At 40.0% G+C, this 23057-nt stretch overlaps 1 protein-coding gene across 1 annotated transcript in view; it reads left to right on the plus strand.

Moving 5' to 3' along the window:
• EXT1 (exostosin glycosyltransferase 1) overlaps nt 1-23057 on the plus strand; it is a 291269-nt gene that overhangs the window by 241946 nt on the left and 26266 nt on the right. The window contains exons 2-4 of the mRNA XM_036829922.1: nt 5568-5661; nt 7180-7287; nt 12634-12753. Coding sequence (XP_036685817.1) covers nt 5568-5661; nt 7180-7287; nt 12634-12753 — 322 coding nt within the window. The remainder of the gene's footprint in view (nt 1-5567; nt 5662-7179; nt 7288-12633; nt 12754-23057) is intronic.

A 23057-nucleotide genomic window follows, 5' to 3' on the forward strand; every position in this document is an offset into this window, starting at 1 on the left:
TAGTTTATACAAAAATTTACGATCACGCAGTGCCTTGCAGCTTCTACTGTATGCACGCGATCTCATTTAATCTTCACATCTTTGAGGCCCAGAGAAGGTAAACAATCTGCACAGGGACGCACAGAGAGTGGTAGATCCAGAAGCCAAGTTCTTCATCCCAGGTTTTCCTACTTAAACCGGCTGTATTTTCCGTTATATTCGGTCGCCTCCCTTCCAATCATAGCTATCATTTATGGATTGCTTACAATGTGCCCAGGCTTTAGTTAAAATGTACCATTTAATCCTCACAGTAGAAGTATTATCCCCATTTTGCAAACCAGGAAACTAAGATCTAGACAAATTAAAAACTTTCCCAAGATCATTCAGCTTATGAATAGCCAAGATGAAATTGGAACCCAGGTTTGGCTGGGTCTAAAGCTGCTTAACCACTAAGCTTTTAATCACTAAGCTCTTAACCACCGTGCCAGTGGTTCTCAAAATTTAGGGTGCATCTTAATTATCTGGAGGGCTTGTTAAAACACAGAATTCTGGGCCCTTCCCCCAGAGTTTCTGATTCAGCAGGCCTGGGTGAGGCTGAGAATGTACATTTCTACCAATTTCCCAGACGATGCCACTAGTTGGAAGAGTGTACTTTGAGGACCCCAGCGCTAATGCCACATCGCCCTCCGCCCATATGCTGGTTGCACTGAATTGCTGCCAGCCAAAAAAAAAAAAAATGTGTTTCATATGGAGGGGAAGGGCTTCAATTATGCATTATTGTATGGCCCATTTTAAATGGGGTGTATCCCATACATTATTCACTACAACTTTAAGGTTGTTGTAGTGAATTATTTCGGCCGTAGAACGGGTTTGGTGTCTAGGTTAAATACAGGGTCATGTTATTTTTATTGTGTTTTTCATTGAAATAGTTTATGGAAACTGTTCTGTCTTCTGCGTCATCACTTATACAACGGGGGACTTAATGGCCATCTGAAAAGGGTAACAAAACCATTATTAATTAAAGCTGAAAGTTCTCTGAGATTAGTTGCCTCCCTCATCTACTTACCTTCTTGCTTAGGATCTCATATGTTCGTTATTTCTTGTTTTTAAGAAGTTTATGATTTTGATGTGATTTATATTTCTAAGCTTAAGTCATAGGGAAGAATTAGTCTCTAAAAAGACTGTCCCCCTCCCTTGACTTGTCGTCTCCCCATCTTTTTCCCCAGTCCCTATCCACTGGTTACCACCAATCTGTTCTCCATCTCTGTAATTATGTTATTTCATGAACACTATATAAATGGACTAATTCAGAATATGTCCTTTTGGGATTGGCTTTTTCACTTAGGATAATTTTCTTGAGGTTGTTGTGTGTATCAATAGTTCATTTCCTTTTATTGCTAAGAAGTATTCTAAGCTATACATGTACCACAGTTGGTTGAATGATTCACCCATTGAAGGATATTTGGATAGTTTCCAGTTTGGGGCTATTAAGGATAAAGCTGCTGTGAACATTCGTGGACAAGTTTCTGCGTGAAAATAAGTTTTCATTTCTCTGGGATAAATGCCCAAGAGTGCAATTGCTGGGTGCTAAGCCCATCTTTAGTTCTAAAAGAAACTGCCAAACCATTTTCCAACGTGGCCGCCCCATTTTACCATCCCACCAGGAATATACGAGTGTTCCAATGTCTCTGCAGCCACGTCAGCACCTGTTGTCATGTGTCCTTTTGATTATAGCCATCCTACTTGCTGTAAAGTGATATTTCGTTGTTTTGATTTGCATTTCCCTAAAGACTAATGGTTAAGTATATTTTCATGTGCTTATTGGCACTTTGTATATTTTCTTTGGAACAATGTCTATTCACATCCTTTGCCTGTTTTTATAAATTTATTTATTATTTATTTATTTTGACTGTGTTGGGTCTTTGTTGCTGTGTGCGGGCTTTTCTCTAGTTGTGGTGAGTGAGGGCTACTCTTTGTTGTGGTGCGTGGGCTTCTCATTGTGGTGGCTTCTCTTGTTGCGGAGCATGGGCTCTAGGCACGTGGGCTCAGTAGTTGTGGTTCGCGGGCTCTAGAGAGCAGGTTCATTAGTTGTGGTGCACGGGCTTAGTTGTTCCGCGGCATGTGGGCTCTTCCTGGACCAGGGCTCGAACCCGTGTTCCCTGCATTGGCAGGCGGATTCTTAACCACTGTGCCACCAGGGAAGCCCCCGTTTGCCTGTTTTTAAATTGGATTATTTGTCTTTTGATTGTTGGGTTGTAAGAGTTCTTTACCTTTTCTGGATAAAAGTCCCTTGTCAGATTTATGATTTGCAAATATTTTCTCTCTTCTATAGGTTGTCTTTTCACTTTCTCGATGGGAGCTGGGGATAGAGGGAGACCAGTCTTCTCAGCTGTACTCACCTATGTTAGAACTTCTATTAGGCAGAGCTGATGGGGGTTGTTGATGGAGCAGATCTTGGCTCAGATGCTCCAGACGCTCTCAGTTCTTGCCGAGATTTGGTAGATTTTCTTGAACAAATGTTTTTCCATTTGTCATCATGACCTTAGGACAATTTCCAGAAACTTTCAATGAATGCTCTTATAATTTGTACCAGTTAAATTATTGTTTTGCTGGGAAGAGTGTCCACAGAATTCCTTAGTGTGTCATTTTGGAAGGCAAGGCTTCCACAGTGTACTTAATACAAATGCCCTCAGGAGATGTTACACCTGAAGTCCTCATCAGTCTTTCTAGTTATCCGATGAGTCTTTGGTAGATCTAGCAGCTGAAGAAGCATCTTCTCTACACAACATCTGCAAGACTAGAACAGTGCCTGGAACATAGTATTTCTTAAAGGAATGATTGAATAAATGAACAAGTTTAAGCACCTAGAAGGAGGTAGACATGGGGCATGGGAGAACGTCAGAGAGCTGAGTGAGAGGGTACCAAATACATACGTGGCTCAATTAGAAAGATTGTCCCCTTTGCAGGCATCATTACTTCTTCAATTGTAATACACAGTAATTCATAGGCTCACTGTCACTAGAGCCCAAGAATGAGGCTGGTTCATGGGTTAAGCATGATTAGAAATCCAAAAATCATTGTTTCAGGTTATGAGTGATTATGTTTCTGTATGTCTTTGTGTGTCAATATAAATACACACATTACACATTGTGTACACAAGCAGATTTCTGTAGACACATATACACACATACATACATACATACAATGGTTATGGAGACTTTTGGAGCAATGGGATACTCTCAAAGGGACATTCTTCTTTCTTACCTAAAAATGATAACATAAAGAATAATGGAATGTTCAAAACAATCTTTAGTCATCTTGCCCAACTGACTCATTTTGCAGATGAGGAAACTGAGGCCCAGAGAGCCCATCGTTTTGTTCTTAATCTCACAGCTTACCTAGTGGGTTCCTGATTCCAGCAAGAATGATTGTCCCCCATCTCCTGTTACCTATTATGTGAATGAACACAAGTTTCAATCATGAAGCTTTATTCACTGCATCAGCAAATCTTCCTATACAACCACTTAAAAATCAACAGCTTGAATAACTGTCATTTGAATTTTTCCTACAAGTTTTCTGCCTTTCGTCTCGCTCCACTCCTTCCCTACAGTAAATTTTGCAACTGGCAACTTTGAAACTTGTTACAATCCAGCACGTTAATAGGGTTTTACATTTTAGCAGCCTAATGATAAGGAGGTAGGGCCTTCTGTTCTAGCCCCTCAGGGGTTTCTATTCTGGGCATTTATAAAACTTTGCTGTAGCCTCAAGTATATTTGACCTTTTTATATTAAAAAAAAGTTTCAGTTTAAACTTTATACGTATATATTATGTGTATGTACATATTTCACTCTTCTCCACTGATTAGGTAGATATTCAGACATTATCAACAGTTGAACTTGAAGATACTTGTCAATTATTTCCCTATGTTTGGTAAGGAAGAGAAGCCATTACTATCATAATTTATTATTATTTTCATTTAGCTAGATTTGAGCCCTCTTAAAAATCTTTTCTGCTTTGAGGTCTATTTTGCAGTTTAGTTAATGCAGCAAGGGTTTTCTTTTTTCTTTTTCTTTTTCTTTTTTTTTTTAAATTTTACTCTCAGTGGAGATAATCTTAATCCATTCACGGTGACCTTTCCTTGTGCAAATTAGTTGTACATGCTTGTTTAAGTAAATGGTCCTTTGCATGATGTCTCTTCTTAATGATGGGTTTATAATCAAAAATTGACTTATTCCCATATGCCTAGTTTGTGTGAGAATATAAAAATAGATGTGGACTTGAAAAATATAAACGTATATATCAGTATACCCAAAAGAGGAGGGAAGAATCCAATGCCTTCAGGCTATGATTAAATTAGACTATTAGAGTCAGAAAATGCTGGTGACATATGCTACTGTCAAAGTCACCTGTCTGCCGAGCCTGGGAGGCTCTTGAAAAAGGAGAGTGATTTCTTCCTGGCTCTGAGAAACTGGGCCTTCACAGGACCTGGGCCATCTCCAGTTTCCCAAGTTTTCTGAAGCTCCAAATGAACTTTCAACTGTGTGTTTAGGAATGTATTTGTGGAAATCATTTATATTTATATTTATTTATTTATTTTTAAAAGATTTCTAGTTTAATTAATTAATTAATTTGGCCATGCTGTGCGGTCTGCGGGATCTTAGTTCCCTGACCAGGGATTGAACTCATGTACCCTACATTGGGATTGCAGAGTCTTAAGCACTGGACTGCCAGGGAAGTCACTGGAAATCATTTTTATAGTGCTAGCCCTGAATAAAATGAGATGCTTGTTACCCTTCCTGCACTTCACCGGTATAAAGAGACAGGTGACGTTCATATTACATTTTGTATTTTTTCAAGCGTAGAAACAGTGTGATACAACTAAATGGTGTTCGAGGAAAAGAAACAATCATCTCTTCTGCTGCTCAGGTTCCCACAGACCCCACTGTTTTTTTCTCCTGTTATTCCTCTTTCCCCATTTCTTGGTCTGGCTCCTTCTCTCTCACCTCCATGCCAACCATTCTTATACAGGACTGTTTGTCTGGGGTAACCAAATGTTCTTGGTTAAAAGTAGAAACTGCAGCTTGAAGGAGAAACTAAATGTTTTGTGCTTGGAATGGAGGTTTCCTGAGTAGGTTTTAGTAGCATGGGTTCGTGGGGTAGGAAACAAGAACAGCCTTCATTTTACTGAATGACATGGCATTAAAAAAGAACAACTAGTGGTGAGTACTTTTTAAGCTTATGGGGGCAACCTATTTTCATCCGACACAAAAATCTGACTTGGGAAGCAAAGGCTGGGCAAGCCAAAATTTTGCTGGGACCATCAGACTTGTCTTTTATGTACTGTTTGCAAAAGGCCCTAATTGCTTTGTCCAATGTGATGGTTCACATTTCTTCTCCTTCATGCAACAACCCTGCCCACCTCCCGCCCTGGAAAAGTGAGGCTTGCCTGTGTATCACCCGAGTTGCTCTGGGTAATTTCTGGTAGGTGTGCACCTACCCCAGGTGTGTTCATTCACCCTCCCCGACCCTCTCCGCTGCCCCATTCCTAAGGCATCTTTGTTTGCTGATGGCTCCTCCTCTTTTTCTAGGTATGATTATCGGGAAATGCTGCACAATGCCACTTTCTGTCTGGTTCCTCGTGGTCGCAGGCTTGGGTCTTTCAGGTTCCTGGAGGCTCTGCAGGTAAGAGACCCTGATCCTCCCCAGAATAGGGCTGAGGACTCAACGTCAGACTGGGGGGAAGTTTAACCGTAGCACTTCTCCTGGGGTCTAAGCCGAACGCGTGGTTTGCCTTGAACACGTGAAATCAGTTTTCCCAAGAAAATCTGCAACATGTTTATGAGTGGGGGGCGGGGGCGGAGGGAGGATTTACTCCCTGCCTTTGGACATGAGGAGATTCGATGGGAATCTCAAGGGAGGGTGAGTTCTTCAGAGATGTGTTTACAAACAGAGGGCACATCTGCTTGCCCACCAGGCAGCCGACCTGGGCTCCACGGAGACTCAGACCTCCTCCTGGAAGCCAGTCTCAAGAGCAATGAAAATGGCTGATGGGTGGTATTTCCCAAAAGCAAAATCGTTGGTTCTGTCCCCGTCTCCGTCGTTACTCAGTTCCTCTAAATGCTGAGCACGATACCCAGCAAGGTGGAGGCACTCACTCAGCCCACCTCCTCCCAGGCTCTGAAGTTCAGAGCTCCTGGAGCTGCTGGGTCTCTGCTATTAACCTTCACTTTGCAGAAATGCCTTCACCTGCTGAGACAGTTCTCCACACTTCCCACCTGGAAGTTGCAACCAGCCTTCCTTGTTGGCGAGAAAGCACGCCTTCCACCTCTCTCCTCCTCAGCTCCCGGACCCCTTGCTACTGTGTCCTTTCTTCCTCTGTGCTCTGCCCCTGGCTGAATCTGTGCTTTTGTCGCAGTGCTTCTTAACTGCCATCATTCTGTCCTGTCCTCTGACAGGAGAGCTTCCTTCCCTTGAAAGTCTTTTGTGGCACGTTCTACAAAGCATACCATTCCTGACATTCCCCTAGCCTCTTGGGATGTTGCATGGAGCAAATTGTTCTCTGCTTTGGATTCTGAGTTATTTGCAACCAGAATTTTGTCATCAGCCTGGTGTTTCTTGTCTCTTAGGTCCCTGTGCAGGTAGTAAATTGGTACGACAGTGGTTGGGATCCCTCCACACTGAAGGGAACAAAGTTCAGATGTTTACATGGCTAGGGAAAGGTGGGCACCCGGTAACAGTTTAGTCCACAAAACGCTTTATCAGGAATGCCGAACTGTTCTTTGTTGCTCAGGACATTGGGGTGAACCACTTTGCAAGTGGACTGTGGCAGTTACACTGACAAGGCTGTTCATGTTCAAGGTGGGTTTTACACTAGGATTTTGTTGGTGAGCGATTTTGTTACATCAGTAAAACTTCTTCAGCGGAGGCCAGTTGCCTCCATAGGGGTAAGGTCAGCCAAACCATGTACAAGAATAGAAATGGGGTTTTCGCATTCTAGGGCAAGACTTGCAAATAGCAAAATCTCAGCTGGATACAGACAACCTTCATGTGACTTGATAATTCATAAAAGCCCACTTTTCTTCTGACCTCCGCAGTCCAGGATTCATGCCAGTAATTGAATTTGTACCAATTTCACCTCTGATTTGGAAGGGTTCCTGCTGCCGTATTCCTCACACTCACGAAGTCCCCTTCTTTGCACAGGCCGCCTGTGTCCCTGTGATGCTCAGCAATGGATGGGAGTTGCCATTCTCTGAAGTGATTAATTGGAACCAAGCTGCCGTCATAGGTGATGAGAGATTGTTATTACAGGTAAGGAAGGGGTGGTGGTGGTCTTCAACAGATCAGTGGATTACTGTTGCCCCCGTCCAACCTTCCAGAGAAGATGAATCCAAAAGGTCAGCTCTGTAAAAGAAATTTTATCAGGAGAAGAAAATTGCCTGGGTCATGGTGAATATGAAGTCATTTAACATGACATCGTTCACTTCCCAACACACAATCTGCTCAGGTCCAGGGAATATATTCAGAGAAGGAGAAGTTGCAGGTAGACCACACTGAACTTTGATACTGAGAAGAGGTGTGTATCTACCCCCCTCAATATTCAAAATGTTTAGAAATGAGAGCAGAGAGTTTTTGTACCATCCTGCTGCCACTTTGTACTCCTTTCCCAATTCCGTATCTGCCTTCAGATTAATTTTCAGAAAGAGAGAGGTCTCTAGGGCTGATTCTTATAATTAGTGTTACCATTGCTCAAATGATCTAGTCTGGGTACGTGAGTGAGTGTTATCTTTAAGATGTATATTTAAAAGAGCAGCCTCAAATGAAAATGTATGTTTTTTAAAAATGTATTTTTGGCCATTTAGATTTTTTCCATTTAATTTTGTTGTTGTAAGAACATGTAATATGAAATCTACTCTTTTAACAAATTTTGACGTGTACTCATTATGGTTGAGTGTAGGTACAATGTGCTACAGCAGGTCTCTAAAGCTTATTCAGCTTGCTTAACTGAAGCTTTATGCCCACTTATTAGTAATTCTTCACTTCCCATCCCCGAACCCCTGGTCACCACCATTCTACTCTTTAATTCTATGAATTTGATTATTTTAGATATCTCTTATAAGTGGACTCATGAATTATTTGTCTTTCTGTGACTGGTTTATTTCACTTAGTATAATGTCCTCAAGGTTCATCCATGTTGTCTTCTGTTGCAGAATTAAGACTTACTAATTATTGAAATGTCCGTATTACCCAAAGTGATCCACAGACTCAAGGCAATTTCTGCCAAAATCCTAATGGCATTTGTTTTTTACAGAAATAGAAAAACAGCTCTAAAATCCATATGGAGCCAGAAAAGACCCCAAATAGCCAAATCAATCTTGAGGAAAAAGAACAAAGCCAAGGCATTATAGTCCCTAATTTCAAAATATGTTATAAAGCTCCAGTCATCAAAACAGTATGGTACTGGCATAAAGACAGATATATAGACTAATGGACCAGAATACAGAGCTAAGAAATAAATCCACACATATACATCAACCAATCTTCCGCAAGATTGGTTGATGTATATGTATATGCCTAATAAAAGTTTGAACTTCTCAAGAGCTGCCTGGGAAGGGGGATATGATACTCACAGAAAAATCCTGGGGCAGGAATAGTCAGTCACTGAGGATTTCTAAAGACCCTTTGTGCAATAATGTTTTAGCTTCAACATAAATTGCCATATTCTTTTCTCTAAAATGATGGAATATTTTAATGCTTTTATTTCATGGCATTGTACTTTATCTTGAACTACCACAAATATTTGTAAAATGATATTTTTTAATGTCCTTTTTTCGATATTCAGGAAATTCACTTTCTAACTCTATCATTGATTCTACTTCTGTGCTGCTGGCCAGTCTGCTAACTGGCTGGTGAAATAACTCAGTACTCTCCCTAAAGTAACAGTGGAATATCTGTAACCAAGAGGGCCATGAATTAGGCAAGCCAAGCTGAACGCAGCTCCTAAAACATGCCTTGTGTCTAGTACTCAGATCTGTGATTTCCAAGGCCCCTGGGACCTCAGAAGCAAAAGGAGGACACGTGATCTAGTAGAGTTCTCCCCACACAGAGATGGTGTGTGCCTAAAACATTCACTCATGACAGGCCAAACAAAAGTGATAGATGTGGTTCTTTTCCATGTTGCCTTTTTCCTTCCTCTTATGATTTTTAAAAAATAATGCATGCTCATTAAAGGAAATTTAGGAAAGAGAGGGAATAAAAAATACCAGCCATAATTTCTCCATTTATGTACCAGTGCTCCCGTGAATTTGAGGTGACTAAGTTGGGAGTTTGTCTTTGAGAACGGAGCGTATTCCAGGATACTGAATTGTGGTTGTCTGGTCTCTACCATTTCAGCAGAGTTGATTCCCCAGAAGCATTTCACCTTCTGAGGCAACATTTTGACTTGACGCTGGAGATGTTTTCATTCTGCACCTACTCAAACTTGCTGGCATTTTCCTCTCTCATATGCAGTCTGTCTTTGCACAGCTGCCTCCATATTGAATGATGACTGCACTGTCATTGACAGTGGTTTTAAAGAACTGGCACCCAGCCCAAATGTCTGCTCTGGGAAGTGTTTTTGTTATGTTACCATTTTTCATTTCCTGTTTTAGAACAGCTCAGGTGTTTTTATTTGCATATATTCTTGTTGTCATGTCACCAAGAGAGCTTACTGTTGCTTTCCTATATCTATCTTGGTAGATTCCATTAGTTCCGTTACCATGCATGACCTTTTATTAAGACTTCACTGAGTTCTGCAACTTTGAACAATCCGGCCAAATTGGAATTAATTTATCACTTTCTCATACCTGTCTCTCGGGACAAGCAGATTAATAACCAGTAGCCAAATGCCATTAAAATTTGGAACTCTGTCTTTTCAATCAATTGGAATTATCTTCCAGAGCACTTTGAAGAGTGCTGTCAGACACTTGTATCATATGCACAAATGGGTAGGATATATTTCACTTGATGTAGTAACATCAAGATGTGGCTAATAGAAGAGAAGGGTTGTATTGGTAAGCTCATCTGTGCTATCCCTTTCTGCCTTCATAACCACAGCCTACTCAGTTTTCCGGAGAGCACATAGTGATGATAGATTTTGACATTTTTCTAATGGACTGGTTCCTCATGATCATGATGAAACTGTCTACCTGTATGACTCTTAGAAAGTACCACTGACGTTCAGAAGAGGGTATGATTATGAAAATTGAGGAGGGTAATTTTTTTCTAGTCTTTCTTTGGCAATCTGAGTAATTTTCTCAGTAAATAAAAATAAATGTTCTTTGGCTTATGAAGGATCCATGATCTGAATGGTTTCTCTGCCTTCTTCAAGGATATTTTATTTCCACTTGACCTTGAGCTCTGGTTTCAGGCTAATGTTTCTCCTTTACCTGTTGCCTCCATGCTGCTTCAGTGTTGGGAATCCAGATACACACTTTGGGGCTGCAGATTTAGTATCTGCTTCTGGACGTTGCCAAAGCAAGTGAACTTGTCCTTATGTAGATACTGTGAAGCAGTTCTATGGCTTCCCGTAAGAGTGGTCTTGAATCAAAAAATATGCTCCTACTTCCTTCGCCACCACTGGAAATTCAGACGTAGTCTTAGTCACAATGCCATGGGTAACTTTCTTACTAAAGCAGCTAGCGGAGCATTCCTGCTTCAGTCCAGGCTCCCACGCCTGACTGATTAGTTACATATTAGGGAGGCAAGCATGCAGAAAGAGGTGAGCACAAAAGGACAGTTGCTAATCACAAGGAATCTCCCCTAAGTATAGACTCCATAAATGAAATAGCCTTTGGGCTATAGGTGAAGGTAGGGAGCAAACCAAGGAGACTCACCAGACACCCAGGAAGTACATTTCAGAGCTCCAGACCCAAGCAAGTTCACATGCAGACATTAAGCAATTGGTCTGTCTTTGAATATCATCACCCTTAAGTCAATAATAATGGTAGCGGTAATAATTGCTTTGTTAATAAAGCTTCCCACGTGCTAGGCATTGTGCGAAGCACTTATGTGATCTTCGTAACAACCTTATGATGTTAGTACTGTATCCCCCTTTTATAAGTGAGGAAGTGAAATCTTTGAGAGATCATGTAACTTGTCCAAGGAAGCAGGGCTAGTAAATGGCAGAGCCAAGACTCCCACTGTGGTCTAACGCCCATGTTCCTGTGCTTAACCATTGAGTTATACTGCTAGTGAAAATAATGATATCCCTTTGGTGGCTTCAGATGGCCATGTTCAATTCCACTTCTATTTATTGAATAACTACTACAGGCATACCTCGCTTATTTTATGCTTTGTAGATGCTTTTTTTTTTTTTTTTAACAAATTGAAGGTTTGTGTCAACCCTGTGCTGTCAGATGATGGTTAGTGTTTTTTTTTTTTAGTAATAAGTATTTTTATTTTATTTTTGGCTGTGTTGGGTCTTCGGTTCATGCGAGGGCTTTCTCTAGTTGAGGCAAGTGGGGGCCACTCTTCATCGCGGTGCGGGGACCACTCTTCATCGCGGTGCGCGGGCCTTTCACTATCGCGGCCCCTCCCGTTGCGGGGCACAGGCTCCAGACGCGCAGGCTCAGTAGTTGTGGCTCACGGGCCCAGCTGCTCCGTGGCATGTGGGATCTTCCCAGACCAGGGCTCGAACCCGTGTCCCCTGCATTAGCAGGCAGATTCTCAACCACTGCGCCACCAGGGAAGCCCAGTAATAAGTATTTTTAATTAAGGTATTTACATTGTGTTTTTAGACATTATGCTATTGCACACTTAATAGACTATAGTGTAAACATAACTTTTATATGCACTGGGAAACCAAACAAATTTTGTGTGACTCGCTTTATTGCGATATTTGGTTTATTGTGGTGGTCTGGAACTGAACACACAGTATCTGTGAGGTGTACCTATACATAAAAGCCACCCTCCTAGCTATAAAATGTGTAGCAGGATGGACAGGGCATAGATCCCCCCTTTAAAATTGTGCAGCCTGGGAGAGGGCAGTGATGGTTAAACATGCATGACAGATTGTGTTAGTTTGGGGTAAGTGCTGGAGCCAAAAAGAGAAGTCTGGGGAGCAGAAAGCTCTTAGGGAGAGGTAGGAGATACATGCACATAGAAGTGACTACCCCAGCTGCATATTAAATGGAAAGACTCAGAGACATTCCCTAAAAAGCCTTTTGTAGATCATTTGTAGTCCCTGGCGTGGTGTGTCTTAGAAGTGCTTGGGGGATGACGTCTCTCAGCCTTGCTCCAAGGCTGTATGTAGCTCCTTCTCTGTAGAATTTGGTTGTCCATGGGCAGGATCACGGATGTGTGGGAATCTGAGAAGGGAAAACAGCAAAGACTACTATAGGAACACCCTAAGCAACTGATAAGCTGCTACCAAATATTAGAAGTGAGCTCTAACTCTCGTGCATTTAAGGTCCTTAAAGCTGATTCCCAGTAAGTGCTGTTTGTAGCTGACACTTCTGAAGGGCCTTTCAATTTAGGGGTTGGTGGTTTTTAGTAGATCTGTATGCTAGAAGCTGAATGCTGTGAAGAATAAAAGCCTAACCCAAGTGGGTTATTTTGATCAAATGGCATCTTATTGTTTTCCCGTTATAGTTATTATGTGTTCACCTTGTGTTACAGATTCCTTCTACAATCAGGTCTATTCATCAGGATAAAATCCTAGCACTTAGACAGCAGACACAATTCTTGTGGGAGGCTTATTTTTCTTCAGTTGAGAAGATTGTATTAACTACACTAGAGGTAAGTGAGGCCACTTGGCTCTCGGTCTTGAATAATGGTCCTTCATATGTTTCTCTCAGCCTTCTCTTTTGCTAGTAGTGATGTGTAATTGGTCAAATGAGGCAAAACCGAACTTTCTGTACTTGAATGTGTCAGTTAACCCCTTTTTACCTGCTCTGCCGTGCCCAAGCAAAGACCTCCATTCTTGACAAACTCCACTGAGGAAAGCTGACATAAGAGAAATTACACTCCTTGACACAGAGATCGGCTCTGTCTTACATCATTTCAGAGACAGGTAGCTAATGACTGTCCTCCTGTCATTCACACTCAGTGGCATCCTTTGAAGGCATATTTCTGGAGCCCACTTAGGAAACAGTTAGTGACCAAGTAGGGGAAAATCTTCTCCCATTCTAAAAATATGAATAGTTTACTGGGTACTATAGTCCAATGGCATTAGGATACAGCCACATTTATTCTCAAGACATATGCAGCCCAACTAGCGTCATTGCTGCAAGGATGTGTTAAGAAGAAGATCAGGATGGCACCCATCTGGTACAGAAAGTGTTAAACTTTATGAGATCAGAAACTATTCTAGACAGATGGGTGCCTATCTTCAAGTTGCCTTTTTTAAGGCAGGAGGAAAAAAGGAAAGGGAAGCATGGAGATGATTAAAACCTTTGGAAGTAGAGCAGAGAGCGATGGCCTGAGGCTACTCCAAAGTAGCACAAAGAGCTGAGAAAAGATTTCTGGATCTGCACACTCATGAATTACAGGAAGGAGAGCAGAGGTCCTCAGGTGAAGCACAGCATCAAGGTGATTCTGAGGTGTCCACCACATGAAGTAGGGGCATTTGCGGCCTCACTTTTGAAATATTTTCTTTGGAGAAGTTATTACTGCTCCAAAAGCTAATGTAATTGGGAGTATTCACTATGCTAAGTCTGAAAAATACCAAGAAAACTGAAGTCATCCTGTTTTGTGCCGTTGCTGTTGTCTTGCTATCCTGGGTACCAGAGCCAATGCTGGTCCTATCCCAGGCACCCTGTGGGGCTTACCTACCCTGAGCCTAGCCTGGGCCTTCTGCTTTTGCGGGGCCAGGCTCTATCACAGTGTCCCCTTGTAAATGGGGTGTGTCGTTTTCATCCTGGAACTAAGTGAAAAGGGCTATTTAGGACCCAGGTCGCCCCATGAAAGGGGACAGGGTAGAATGCCTTCCAAGGGCTTCTTTATTACAAGCAAATTTCTCTTATTCCTCCAAAAGCACTCTCCTCAGTGAAAACTGATTGGGTTTTTACTTCTGTACATAGCAGCAGATTTGAATATGTAATAAATTCGAACCTTTTCTTTGATCCTGTCTTCCGTCTAAGACCCTTCCTAGGCCCTTCTTAAGGAAAGTTGAATGTCACTTGTTTTGGGGTTTTTTGTTTGTTTGTTTGTTTGCTTTTTGGAATGAGTGCTTTTTATCAAAGAAGTGTATATTCCTTTTAGAAAATAATAGAAAATACTTATGGCACAAAAATAAAATCATCTACCCATACAAATCACTATTGACATATATACACACACATAAACACATACATATTCATTTTTTTCTATGCAAATGCATAAATATGTTGTCATTTTTAATTTAAAGAGGAGTCTTTCTATACTTAGTTTATAACCTGTTTTTTCTGCTTAACAATTATTCCTAGTATCTCATTAGATTTTTCTACAATTATTTTAATGGCTATATAATATTCCATTCATGATGTCACTTAATTCCGTTAATTAATCCCCAGTTTGAGGCTATTAAAATTGTTTCTGGTTTTTCATTATTATATACATCCTCGAAGCTAATAGCCTCAGGGCCAAGTTGTTGTGCAGATTCAAGATTACTTCCTTAGGATAAATTCCTTGAATTCAAAGTCCTGGTTCAAACAATATGCCAAATGCTAAGATTTAGAATATGAACTGTCAATTTTCCTGCAATAGAATTCAACTAATTTATATTCCCTCCAGCTTATATGAGAGAACCTATTTTAATTTTTTTTTTTTCACTTTCACCGTATTGGACATTATATCCTTAAAAATGATAAATCATTATTTTCTTAAGATCTTAGTAAGAATGCATATTTTTTGTATGTTTCTTGCTCAGGCAGCTCACAAAGAAATAGAAATGGCCACAATGTTGTCCCACTTTTCTCATTAATTTTTAAGAGCTTATTAGATTAAAAAAGATTAACCTTTGATTCTTTTGTAGCAAATATTTCCCCCCAATTTGTGTATGCTTTCTGTTTTGTTTAGCATGGGGCAATCTTTTCATCTGCAGCTTTTCCATTTGCTACTGTTTAGAAAGGGCTTTTTGACCCATAATTTTATTTATGTACAACACACATACACATTAGTATTTTCTAGTACTTTCATGGTTAATTTTTTACATTTAACTATTTAATCCAATTTACTTTTATATATGATCTGTGTTGAAAAAGCTAAACTTTTTTTTTTTTTTGGACAAATTTTTCTGTAGTTGCTCCAATACATTTCCTTTTTTTTTTTGCCATGCCACACAGCTTATGGGATCTTAGTTTCCAGACCAGAGATTGAATCCAGGCCCTCGGCAGTGAGAGTGCAGAGTCGTAACCACTGGACTGCCAGGGAATTCCCCTGATATATTTCTTAAGTTATTCTTTCCTCAGTGTTTTCACATGCCACATTTACGCATCTTTGGCTATACACCCAGACCACGTGTTTTCATTTTTTCACCCTATATTCCATCCCTTAGTGAACCTCTATTTATTTAACCCATCTGCTATTGTTGACTATTAATGTTGTTTCTAATTATTTCTTTTTTAGAGATAGGGATATCTTTATCCAAGCAATGCCCTTCTACATGTATCTTAGACTATGTCTTTATTTCTTTAGATGGAGTCCTTGAAATGAGATTTCTCAACCCAAGAGTCCAGGCATGACTAAGACTCATGATAGGTATTGCCAAATTACTCTTCAAAGAGGTTGAATCAATCTCGATTCTCACAGGCCATCTGGGGGACACCCTCTCTTACTGTATCCTTGTCAGCCTTCAGAATCATAATTAAAACACACACATACACAGCTTTGTTAACTTGCCAGATGAAAGATGGTATCTCATTAATTATATTTCTTTTGAGTATGGTTTATTGCATAGCTCTGGTCTCTTGCCTATTAAGTTAGCAGTACTCAATTATCTTATAATAACAGTTGGATGTGTTATATTCATCAGCATAGGATCGTAAGTCAAGCTGTTTTCATCTCTGTGCCTGGAAAGCTGTCTTCCCCTTCGATTTGAGCCATGCAGTTCTTTAGGGACACAGTTGTTTTGGGTTTTTTTTTTTCTTAATAGATCTTTATTGGAGTATAATTGCTTCACAATACTGTGTTAGTTAGTTTCTGTTGTACAACAAAGTGAATCAGCCATATGCATACGTATGTCCCCATATCTCCTCCCTCTTGAGCCTCCCTCCCACCCTCCCTATCCCACCCCTCTAGGTCATCGCAAAGCACCAAGCTGATCTCCCTGTGCTATTTGGCTGCTTCCCACTAGCTATCTATTTTACATTTGGTAGTGTATATATGTCCATGCCACTCTCTCACTTCGTCCCAGCTTACCCTTCCCCCTCCCTGTGTCCTCAAGTCCATTCTCTACATCTGTGTCTTTATTCCTGTCCTGCCCCTAGGTTCTTCATAACCTTTTTTTTTTTTTTTAGATTCCATATATATGTGTTAGCATATGGTATTTGTTTTTCTCTTTCTCACTTACTTTACTCTGTATGACAGACTCTAGGTCCATCCACCTCACCACAAATAACTCAATTTCGTTTCTTTTTATGGCTGAGTAATATTCCATTGTATACATGTGCCACATCTTCTTTAGCCATTCATCAGTCGATGGACACTTAGGTTGCGTCCATGTCCTGGCTATTGTAAATAGTGCTGCAGTGAACATTGTGGTACGTCTCTCTCTTTTTTTTTTTTAATTTTTTAATTTAATTTAATTTTTTTTTTATACAGCAGGTTCTTATTAGTTAACCACTGTATACATATTAGTGTATATATGTCAATCCCACTCTCCCAATTCATCCCACCACCCCCCTCCGCCGCTTTCCCCCCTTGGTGTCCATACGTTTGTTCTCTACATCTGTGTCTCTATTTCTGCCCTGCAAACCGGTTCATCTGTACCACTTTCCTAGGTTCCACATATATGCGTTAATATACGATATTTGTTTTTCTCTTTCTGACTTACTTCACTCTGTATGACAGTCTCTAGATCCATCCACGTCTCAACAAATGACCCAATTTCGTTCCTTTTTATGGCTGAGTAATATTCCATTGTATGTATGTACCACATCTTCTTTATCCATTCGTCTGTCAATGGACATTTAAGTTGCTTCCATGACCTGGCTATTGTGAATAGGGCTGCAATGAACTTTTGGGTGCATGTGTCTTTTTGAATTATGGTTTTCTCAGGGTATATGCCCAGTAGTCAGATTACTGGGTCATATGGTAATTCTATTTTTAGTTTTTTGAGGAACCTCCATACTGTTCTCCATAGTGGCTGTATCAATTTACATTCCCACCAACACTGCAGGAGGGTTCCCTTTTCTCCACACCCTCTCCAGCATTTGTTGTTTGTAGATTTTCTGATGATGCCCATTCTAACTGATGTGAGGTGGTACCTCACTGTAGTTTTGATTTGCATTTCTCTAATTATTAGTGATGTTGAGCAGCTTTTCATGTGCTTCTTAGCCATCTGCATGTCTTCTTTGGAGAAATGTCTATTTAGGTCTTCTGCCCATTTATGATTGGGTTGTTTGTTTTTTTAATATTGAGCTGCATGAGCTGCTTATATATTTTAGAGATTAATCCTTTGTCTGTTGATTCGTTTGCAAATATTTTCTCCCATTCTGAGGGTTGTCTTTTTGTCTTCTTTGTAGTTTCCTTTGCTTTGCAAAAGCTTTTAAGTTTCATTAGGTCCCATTTGTTTATTTTTGTTTTTATTTCCATTACTCTAGGAGGTGGATCAGAAAAGATCTTGCTGTGATTTATGTCAAAGAGTGTTCTTCCTATATTTTCCTCTAAGAGTTTTATAGTGTCCAGTCTTACATTAGGTCTCTAATCCATTTGGAGTTTATTTTTGTGTATGGTGTTAGGGAGTGTTCTAATTTCTTTCTTTTACATGTAGCTGTCCAGTTTTCCCAGCAGCACTTATTGAAGAGGCTGTCTTTTTTCCATTGTATGTCTTTGCCTCCTTTGTCATAGATTAGTTGACCATAGGTGTGTGGGTTTATCTCTGGGCTTTCTATCCTGTTCCATTGATCTGTATTTCTGTTTTTGTTCCAGTACCATATTGTCTTGATTACTGTAGCTTTGTATTATAGTCTGAACTCAGGGAGTCTGATTCCTCCAGCTCCGTTTTTTTCCCTCAACACTGCTTTGGCTATATGGGGTCTTTTGTGTCTTCATACAAATTTTAAGATTTTTTGTTCTAGTTCTGTAAAAAATGCCATTGGTAGTTTGATAGAGATTGCATTGAATCTGTAGATTGCTTTGGGTAGTATCATCATTTTCACAGTATTGATTCTTCCAATCCAAGAACATGGTATATCTCTCCATCTGTTTGTATCATCTTTAATTTCTTTCATCAGTGTCTTATAGTTTTCTGCTTACAGGTCTTTTGTCTCCCTAGGTAGGTTTATTCCTAGGTATTTTATTCTTTTTGTTGCAATGGTAAATGGGACTGTGTCCTTAATTTCTCTTTCAGATTTTTCATCATTAGTGTATAGGAATGCAAGAGATTTCTATGTATTAATTTTGTATCCTGCAACTTTACCAAATTCATTGATTAGCTCTAGTATTTTTCTGGTGGCATCTTTAGGATTCTCTATGTATAGTGTCATGTCATCTGCAAACAGTGACAGTTTTACTTTTCTAATTTGTATTCCTTTTATTTCTTTTTCTTCTCTAATTTCCATGGCTAGGACTTCCAAAACTATGTTGAATAATAGTGGTGAGAGTGGATATCCTTGTCTTGTTCCTGATCTTAGCGGAAATGTTTTCAGTTTTTCACCATTGGGTGTGATGCTTGCTGTGGGTTTGTCATATATGACCTTTATTATGTTGAGGTAGGTTCCCTATATGCCCGTTTTCTGGAGAGTTTTTATCATAAATGGGTGGTGAATTTTGTCAGAAGCTTTCTCTGCATCTATTGAGATGATCATATGGTTTTTATACCTTAATTTGTTAATGTGGTGTATCACATTGATTGATTTGCATATATTGAAGAATCCTTGGGATAAATCCCACTTGATCATAGTGTATGATCCTTTTAATGTGTTGTTGGATTCTGTTTGCTGGTATTTTGTTCAGGATTTTTGCATCTATGTTAATCAGTGATATTGGTCTGTAATTTTCTTTTTTTGTGATATCTTTTTCTGGTTTTGGTATCAGGGTGATGGTGGCTTCGTAGAATGAATTTGGGAGTGTTTCTCCCTCCGCAATTTTTTGGAAGAGTTTGAGAAGGATCGGTGTTAACTCTTCTCTAAATGTTTGATAGAATTTGCCTGTGAAGCCATCTGGTCCTGGACTTCTGTTTGTTGGAAGATTTTAAATTACAGTTTCAATTTCATTACTTGTGATAGTTCTGTTTATATTTTCTGATTCTTCCTGGTTCAGTCTTGGAAATTTGTACGTTTCCAAGAATTTGCCCATTTCTTCATGGTTGTCCATTTTATTGGCATATAGTTGTTTGTAGTCTCTTATAATCCTTTGTATTTCTTTGGTGTCAGTTGTGATTTCTCCTTTTTCATTTTTAACTTTATTGATTTGCATCCTCTCTCTTTTTTTCTTGATGAGTCTGGCTAAGGGTTTATCAATTTTGTTTATCTTCTCAAAGAACCAGCTTTTAGTTTTATTGCTCTTTGCTGTTGTTTTCTTCATTTCTATTTCATTTATTTCTGCTCTGATCTTTATGATTTCTTTCTTTCTACTTACTTTGGGTTTTCTTTGTTCTTTCTCTAGTTGTTTTAAGTGTTGGATTAGATTGTTTATTTGAGATTTTTCTTGTTTCTTGAGGTGAGATTGAATTGCTATAAACTTCCCTCTTAGAACTGCTTTTACTGCATCCCATAGGTTTGGGTCGTCGTGTTTTCATTTTCATTTGTTTCTAGGTATTTTTTAATTTCTTCTTTGATTTCTTCAGTGATCTCTTGATTATTTAGTAGTGCACTGTTTAGCCTCCATGTATTTGTGTTTTTTACAGTTTTTTTCCTGTAATTGATTTCCAGTCTCATAGTGTTGTGGTCAGAGAAGATGCTTGATATGATTTCAATTTTCTTAAATTTTCCGAGGCTTGATGTGTGACGCAAGATGTGATGTATCCTGGAGAATTTTCCGTGTGCATTTGAGAAGAAAGTGTATTCTGCCACTTTTGGGTGGAAATTCTGTAAATATCAGTTAAATCTATCTGTTCTATTGTGTCATTTAAAGTATGTGTTTCCGTATTTATTTTCTGTTTGGATGATCTGTCCATTGGTGTAAGTGGGGTGTTAAAGTCCCCTACTATTATTGTGTTACTGTTGATTTCTCCTTTCATGGTTGTTAGCATTTGCCTTATGTATTGAGGTGCTCCTATGCTGGGTGCATAAACATTTATAATTGTTATATCTTCTCTTGGATTGATCCCTTGATCACTGTGTAGTGTCCCTCCTTATCTCTTGTAACAGTCTTTATTTTAAAGTCTCTTTTATCTGATATGAGAATTGCTACTCCAACTTTCTTTTGATTTCCATTTGCATGGAATATCTTTTTCCATCCCCTCACTTTCAGTCTGTATGTGTCCCTAGGTCTGAAGTGGGTCTCTTGTAGACAGCATATATATGGGTCTTGTTTTTGTATCCATTCAGTCAGTCTTTGTCTTTTGGTTAGGGCATTTAATCTATTTACATTCAAGGTTATTATTGATATGTATGTTCCTATTACCATTTTCTTAATTGTTTTGGGTTTGTTTTTGTGGGTCTTCTTCTTCTCTTGTGTTTCCCACCTAGAGAAGTGTCTTTAGCATTTGTTGCAAAGCTGGTTTAGTGGTGCTGAATTCTCTTAGCTTTTGCTTGTCTGAAAAGCTGTTGAGTTCTCTGTCGAATCTGAATGAGATCCTTGCTGGGTAGAGTAATCTTGGTTGTAGTTTTTTCTCTTTCATCACTTTAAGTGTATCCTGCCACTCCCTTCTGGCCTGCCGAGTTTCTGCTGAAAAATCAGCTGATAACCTTATGGGGATTCCTTTGTATGTTATTTTTTGTTTTTCCCTTGCTGCTTTTAATATTTTTTCTTTAAATTTAATTTTTGTTAGTTTGATTAATATGTGCCTTGGTGTGTTTTTCCTAGGGTTATCCTGTATGGGACTCTCTGTGCTTCCTGGACTTGGGTGACTATTTCCTTTCCCATGTTAGGGAAGTTTTCAACTATAATCTCTTCAAATATTTTCTCAGACCCTTTCTTTTTCTCTTCTTCTTCTGGGGCCCCTATAATTTGAATGTTGGTGCTTTTAGCATTGTCCCAGATGTCTCTGAGATTGTCTTCAATTCTTTTCATTCTTTTTTCTTTATTCTGCTCCTTGGCAGTTATTTCCACCATTTTACCTTCCAGCTCACTTATTTGTTCTGCCTCAGTTATTCTGTTATTGATTCCTTCTAGTGTATTTTTCATTTCAGTTATGGTGTTGTTCATCTCTGTTTGTTTGTTCTTTAGTTCTTCTATATCTTTGTTAAACATTTCTTGTATTTTCTCAATCCATGCCTCCATTCTATTTCCGAGATCCTTATCATCTTTACTATCATTACTTTGGAGTCTTTTTCAGGTAGATTGCCTATTTCCTCTTCATTTATTTGGTCTTGTAGGTTTTTACCTTGCTCCTTCATCTGTGACATATTTTTTTGCCCTCTCTCTCTCACTCTTTTTTTTTTTTTTTTTTTTTGAGTGGGATTGTGTTCCTGTCTTATTGGTTGTTTGGCCTGTGGATTCCAACACTGGAGTTTGTAGGCTATTGGGTAGAGCTGGGTCTTGGTGCTGAGATGAGGACCTCTGTGAGACCTCAGTCTGATGAATATTCCCTGGGGTCTGAGGTTCTCTGTTAGTCCAGTGGTTCAGACTCAGAGCTCCCACCGCAGGAGCTTCGGCCCAATCCCCTGCTTGTGAACCAAGATCCCACAAGCCATGTGGGGTGGCAAAAAAAAAAGAGAGAACATAACAAAGTAAAAAATAAAATTAGACTAGGAAACTAACAGATATGTTAGAAAGAATATGAAAATAAAAATATAGGTGAATCAACAACTGGAAGGTACAGCAGTACCACAATAGTGAAAAAGAGGAGGAGGGGAAAAAAAAATCAGGGGAGGCCTTGGCTGTGGAGTGTGGGGCCTAAGCAAGGGTGAGGTTTGGGCGGTGGGCAGGGCCAATGCTCAGGACCCACAGGGCTGGAAAAGGCCCTGGGGCCTGTGGGGAGTTGGGCTTAGGCTGAAGGAACAGAAGGGGCCCAGCTGTGCCCCCCACCCTGGTCTCAGAGGACAGAGGACCTCACCTGGGAGCCCAGCAGGCTTCCTGGGCTTGAGTGGGTGGGGCAAACTCCCTCCTCTCCTCTCCTGCTCCTTAGGTCCCAGAGGGCCCCTCCCGCCTGCCTCTCCTGATCTCCCCTGGCATCCCTCCTATGCCCCCAGGACCAATGTGGCTGGGGGGAGGGGGGACCTTGGAGGGCAGGGGACCGGCCTGGGAGCTCAGCAGGTTCCCCAGGCCCGAGTGGGCGGGGCAAACGCCCTCCTATTCCCCCAAGGGCCCATGCGGCCTGGAGCACAGTTGTTTTTAGAACACTATAACCATATACTTCATTCAAATTTATTGCAACTGACAAAATCTCCTCATATAGTTCCAAAATTGGATTTTAACAATTTGACCTCTCAACTGAATTGCATGAGAGATACCATCCAGTTTCCCTTTTTAATTCAGAGCTTAGATTACCCCAGGATCCAATGTAAACAGAAAAGCAGAGAAAAATAGCAGAAAATGCCATCCACATACCCAGATAAACAGCCAATATGTTCATGAGAACGATTTAACTGTCACAAATCAAAAATTCCTACTTGAGATAATATGTCCTTCAATTCCTGCTGGAGTGCCTGTGGTCAGGGTAATGCAGCATTACCCTTGGACAACATACATTTGAAGATCCCTTGCTTTGGGGATGATCTACCTGGAGACTCTTTCTTCCTTACGTGCTGTATTCTGAGTCACGGGAAGGGAATTACTTGCTCTTTGGTGATTATGAG

This window comes from Balaenoptera musculus, chromosome 17 (assembly GCF_009873245.2).
Source record: "Balaenoptera musculus isolate JJ_BM4_2016_0621 chromosome 17, mBalMus1.pri.v3, whole genome shotgun sequence".
In the NCBI taxonomy this organism is placed as follows: Eukaryota; Metazoa; Chordata; class Mammalia; order Artiodactyla; family Balaenopteridae; genus Balaenoptera; species Balaenoptera musculus.